This window comes from Arachis stenosperma, chromosome 1 (genome assembly GCF_014773155.1).
Source record: "Arachis stenosperma cultivar V10309 chromosome 1, arast.V10309.gnm1.PFL2, whole genome shotgun sequence".
NCBI classification, from domain to species: domain Eukaryota; kingdom Viridiplantae; phylum Streptophyta; class Magnoliopsida; order Fabales; family Fabaceae; genus Arachis; species Arachis stenosperma.
In genome coordinates, this window is record NC_080377.1 from 8,820,245 (window position 1) to 8,825,583 (window position 5,339).

Genomic DNA, 5,339 nt, shown 5'->3' on the forward strand with positions numbered 1-5,339 from the left:
GTTCCCCGTGCCGAGCATTAAATGCTCATAATGGGGTGAAAAACCCTTGCTGAAAAGACCATTTTGCCCCCAGTCGTTTCGCGCTTCCTGGGGTAGTTTTTAAACGGGGTAGTTTGAGCACTTTTCTCTTTCTTTTGTGCCTTCCTCTTCTCTGCCCTCTTCTTGCTCCCAAATCTCAACACTTCTTAGTAGTGCTGCTGTGTGCTTTTCCCTTCGCATCTTTCTTTAACAACTACTCCGTCGTTCTTCCATTAATTCAGGTAACTTTCGAATCCCACTCTCTTTTATGCATTATTTTTGCATGTTTGCTGTTTGGCTTTTTGATGTTACTGTGTAGCCTTTTAGTTGCGAGTAGATGTGTTAGGGGGGAAAGTACCATTCCAGGGTAGGCTTTTTCTTGTTCTTTTCGCCATTTAGTCTTGATTGGCCTTAGTCGGGAAGTCGTGGGGGGGTAGTGTCTGTATTCGGCCTGAGCAACCGATCTCTTAGACTGACTGGATGGTCCCCCCATGTAGGTATGGTTCGCACGGTTTCCCGGGCATCCGTTAACCCCGCGGCTTACGATCCCTATGCTTGGGTCGTTTCCGACTTGAAGGATTCGCCTAACCAAATGGGCGAGGAGGAGCTCACCGAGTTCCGACAAGCCGGGTACTTGTGTGGAGGGACTGACGAGGAGGCTAATTATGATGTTTTCGTCCCGGCTCCTCACGAGCGATTGTACGAAATCAACTTCCAACCCCGCCAGGTCGCCGACTGGATTTGGTTCTACAAAGCCATGTTCACTCAAGTCGGAGTTCGCATTCCGTTTTCAGCCTTTCAAATGGCGCTTTTAAATCGAATTTCCGTGTCACCGTCGCAGTTGCATCCGAACAGTTGGGCCTCGATCCGCTGTTTCGAGATGGTCTGTGAATATCTCGAACTGCCGGTGTCCGTGGATGTTTTCCTCTTCTTCTTCACCCTCACAAACCCTTCCAAGGAGGGGAAACACAGAAAGGGGTTCATGTCCTTCCGGTCTGCCCAAGGTCGGAGGATTTTTGGTTTGTTTGAAGACTCTTATCACGGGTTTAAGGACAAATATTTCAAAGTCCGCCCTGTCAAAGGTCGTCACCCCTTTTGGTTGTCGTTGGAGGGAGTACGGCTCATCCCGACCTATTGGAGTTTCGGGGCAGGGTCCAATACTTTTATTAAGGTAACCTATAATGGCATGTCGGCGGTGGATAAGCAGATCGCCGAAGTGTTGGTAGCAGTCTTTGGGAAGAATCTAGTCAATCCCCACCTCCTTATGGGTGACCGGGAGTCCGGTCGTAATTATATTTGTGAGGAACTTGTACTTTACCCTTTACCTTTTGTTTTTATTGACATTTTGTGGCGATTAACCGATCTTCTTTACTTTCCTGCAGTGGAGATGTCTGCGTCGGTGACGGGTCTTCCCAACTTGTTCCAAACTTTCCTCTTGGCCAGCGACGACGAAGGGGATAATGACAAATCTGCTGCTGAAACGTCTGCAATTCCTCCAGAGGACAAAACTACTTCAGGACAGGAGGCCGCGGTTGACGGAACCGGGACCTCGGCCCAAGCTGCCCAGGCCGAGGGCGAGAAAACGGTTCATGCCTCTCCCTTTCGCGAAGTAATAGGCCAAGGGGGTTCGACGTCTGCCCCTGAAGTCGACGATGGCGTGGAGGTGGTCCCTAACCCTAAAAGGAAAAGGAAGGCGTCTTCCAGTCCCGAGGGGGTCCTCACCGTCATGGAGAGGAATTTTGATGCAGGGAACTTCATAGATACCCAACTGATCCCTGGTACTGAGGAGTACTTCCACGAGTCTTCCCTTGCCGGGCAAGCGAGGTGGGTGTACCGAACCCTTCTGCGGGGTGCCGTGATAGCCCGGAAGGCCGAGTTTGAGCTGTCCGGGATGGAGTCCCTCCGCAGGAGGTTGGAGGCTAGTGGGAAGGCTAATAATGAGTTAAAGAGTGAAGTTGAAACTCTCCGGGAACAGTTGACCCAGTCGAACGAGAAACTCGATGCCGCCGAGAAAAAGGCTACTGCTGCCGAGCAGAAGGCTACTGCCGCCGAGCAGAAGGCCACAACTGCTGAAAATAAACAGAGTCAGCCGCATCGGTGGAACGTTTGGTCGAGCGTGAAATGGCGTTGGAAAGTCAGGTCGGCGCGGCGCAGAAGCGTGTGGCCGAAGTTGAGAAAGAGAAGCAGGCCGTGGAGGCCGAACTGTCAACATGGAAGGCGAAGTATAAGGACGTCGTCAAACAGGGCAAGGGTGCGATCTTGGCGACCGAAGAGGCTCTTAAGGCCCAGGTCAAAGTCATTGCTCCCGAGTTTGATACGTCGGCAATTGGTGTTCTTAAAGTCATTCAGGATGGCAAAGTCGTCGACGCCCCCAAGAAATGAATCTTCTGTTTACAGTTTTTGTCTAGCCGCTTTGTTTTGACTTGTAAACTATTTTAGTTTTAGCCGTTTTTGGCTTGTGAACAATTTGATGTTAGCCGTTTTATTTTGGCTTGTGATCAGTGACCGTTTTAATCGTTTGCCCAAGTTGTCGTGATAAACTTCTCCTTATTCGTCTGGTTGTATTTCCGTTTCTATTAACCGTTTTTGGTTTATTGTCGTCACTTATATCAATGGCCCATGGCCTTTCGCGTAGTCGTTACAATTGTGGTTGACGGGTTCCCGGGGACGCGCGTCGTCGTTGGACGTGGTGGTTTATCTGGAAAATTGAGTGACAAAATAGGAGAGAAAATTTGCACAAGTATATTTTATTCGGTAGTTGCATAAAGGACTCGTAAGTCGCTATGAGAAGTTCAAAAGTTAAATTTGCAAATTAACTACTTAGCTAGCCTGGTCGGCTTGTCGGGCCATTCTCTAGGAGTAGAATCTTCTTAGGTTGTCCGCGTTCCATGTTCTCGGGACTTCTTTGCCGTCAAGCCTTTCCAACTTGAATGCTCCTTTTCCCATCACCTTTTTGATTCTGTAGGGGCCTTCCCAGTTCGCCGCTAGCTTGCCTTCTCCGGGGGTCGGTAGGCCGATATCATTTCGCCTCAAGACGAGGTTGTTTGGCTCAAATTCCCTCTTGATCACTTTGGTGTTGTAGCGCAGAGCCATTCTTTGTTTTAGCGCCGTTTCCGTCAGATGGGCCATTTTCCTGGTTTCATCTATCAGGTCTTTTTCTATGGCTTCCTCCACTCCTTTCAAAAGCAACCGCGGGCTCGGCTCTCCGATTTCTACGGGTATTACTGCGTCTACCCCGTACGTTAGTCGGAAAGGAGTTTCCTTAGTGGAGGATTGTTCGGTTGTTCGGTAGGACCAGAGGACCGCTGCGAGTTCGTCGGCCCAAGCGCCCTTTTTATTGTCCAACCTCTTTTTTAGCCCCGAAAGGATGACCTTATTGGCGGACTCTACTTGTCCGTTTGTCTGAGGGTGTTCTACCGAAGAGAACCTTTGCCTTATACCCAGGCCGTCGAGAAACTCCGTGAACTTCTTGTCAGTAAACTGCGTGCCGTTGTCTGATATGACGACTTCCGGTATCCCGAATCGCGTTATCACCTGCCTCCACATGAATTTCCTGCAATTGGACGAGGATATGGTAGCCAGTGGCTCGGCTTCTATCCATTTGGTGTAGTAGTCAATTGCGACTATGAGGTACTTGACTTGCCCAGGGCCGACTGGGAAGGGCCCTAAGAGGTCGACTCCCCATTGAGAAAATGGTCGAGAGGTCGTTAGCAAGCTTAGCTCGGAGGCCGGCGCCTTGGCAAAGTTGGCGTTCTGTTGGCACTTTACGCATTTTTTGACAAACTCCTTGGAATCCGTCATCATCGACGGCCAGTAATATCCGGCTCGGATTAGTTTCCTCGCTAAGGCCTTACCTCCGATATGGTGTCCACAGCAGCCCTCATGGACTTCTCTGAGGACGTAGTCCGTCTGATCGGGGCGTAGGCACTTCAGTAGGGGCTGGTTGAGCCCCTTCCTGAACAGCTGTCCTTGGATGACGGCGTATTTGGCCGCTTCCCTCCTCAATTTCGCCGCATCCTTTTCATCATTAGGGAGTTTGCCGTGTTCTAGGAAGTTGGTGATGGGGTCTAGCCAGGAAAGACCTAGGGTTGTCATGTGCAAAGTGATTGCTGGTTCTCTTGCCATGCCTTGGATGAGAGACTGGTTCCCTTCCCCTGGCTTTGTGCTGGCCAACTTTGATAGGAGGTCTGCTCGTGTGTTCCTTTCTCTAGGTACGTGGTGGACCGTGACCTCTTCGAACTTTTGGCTCAAGCTTTTAACCTTTTCCAGGTACTTCTGAAGCAAGGGGTCTTTGGCTTGGTAGCTACCGTTTACTTGGGAAGTGACGACTTGGGAGTCACTGCATATTTCCAGTCTTCTCGCGCCGACTTCTGCCGCTAGGGTTAAGCCTCCTATAAGGGCTTCATATTCTGCCTGGTTGTTCGAGATGGGAAACTCGAATCTGACCGACTGTTCGTATACAATCCCAATCGGGCTTTCCAGGATGATCCCGGCACCTCCAAAGGTCTGGTTGGAGGCTCCGTCCACATGGAGCTTCCACCGTGTACCCACGTCTTCGCTTGGGTCTCCCGTTACTTCAACTAAAAAATCCGCCATGGCCTGCGCCTTGATGGCTTGCCGGGGCTCGTACCGTATGTCATATTGGGAGAGTTCGATGGACCAAGTCATCATTCTTCCCGCCAGATCGGGTTTTTGGAGAACTTGCCGGATCCCTTGGTCCGTTCTGACGACAATTTGGTGACTTTGGAAGTACTGTTTTAACCTTCTCGAGGAAGTTAGGAGTGCTAAGGCTAGCTTTTCCAACTTGCTATATCTTAATTCTGCCCCTTGCAGGGCCTTGCTTATGAAATAGACTGACTGTTGAGCTTTCCCGTCCTCCCGTACCAGAATTGCGGCCAGGGCTTCGCTTGTTATAGCGAGGTATAGGTATAGTGGTTCCCCGTCCTTTGGCTTCCCGAGAACGGGAGGTGCCGCCAGGATTTCCTTGAAGTGTTGAAAGGCTTCTTCACATGCGGGTGTCCACTCAAACGCCATCCCTTTCTTCATGAGGTTAAAGAATGGCAGGGCCTTTGTCGCCGAAGCTCCGAGAAATCGGGATAGTGAGGTCAACCGTCCTGCCAACCTCTGGACGTCCTTGATGCAACCCGGGCTCTTCATCTGGAGTATTGCCTGGCATTTCTCCGGGTTAGCTTCTACCCCTCTCTGAGTTATCATAAATCCCAGGAACTTGCCGGCTTCCATGGCGAAGGCGCACTTGAGGGGGTTCAGCCTCATACCGTGTTGACGGAGGGACGCAAATACACTTGCCAGGTCGTTCAAGA

The 5,339-nt window shown here is 50.6% G+C and overlaps 1 protein-coding gene across 1 annotated transcript; it reads right to left on the reverse strand.

Moving 5' to 3' along the window:
• Positions 1 to 2,871: 2,871 nt before the first annotated feature.
• LOC130974751 (uncharacterized) lies at positions 2,872 to 4,614 on the reverse strand. The gene is made up of 2 exons (XM_057899609.1): positions 3,653 to 4,614; positions 2,872 to 3,571 (listed from the first exon to the last, which is right to left on the reverse strand). Exons 1-2 carry the CDS (start codon positions 4,612 to 4,614, stop codon positions 2,872 to 2,874), a joined length of 1,662 nt encoding a protein of 553 aa, XP_057755592.1.
• Between the last annotated feature and the right edge of the window lie 725 nt (positions 4,615 to 5,339).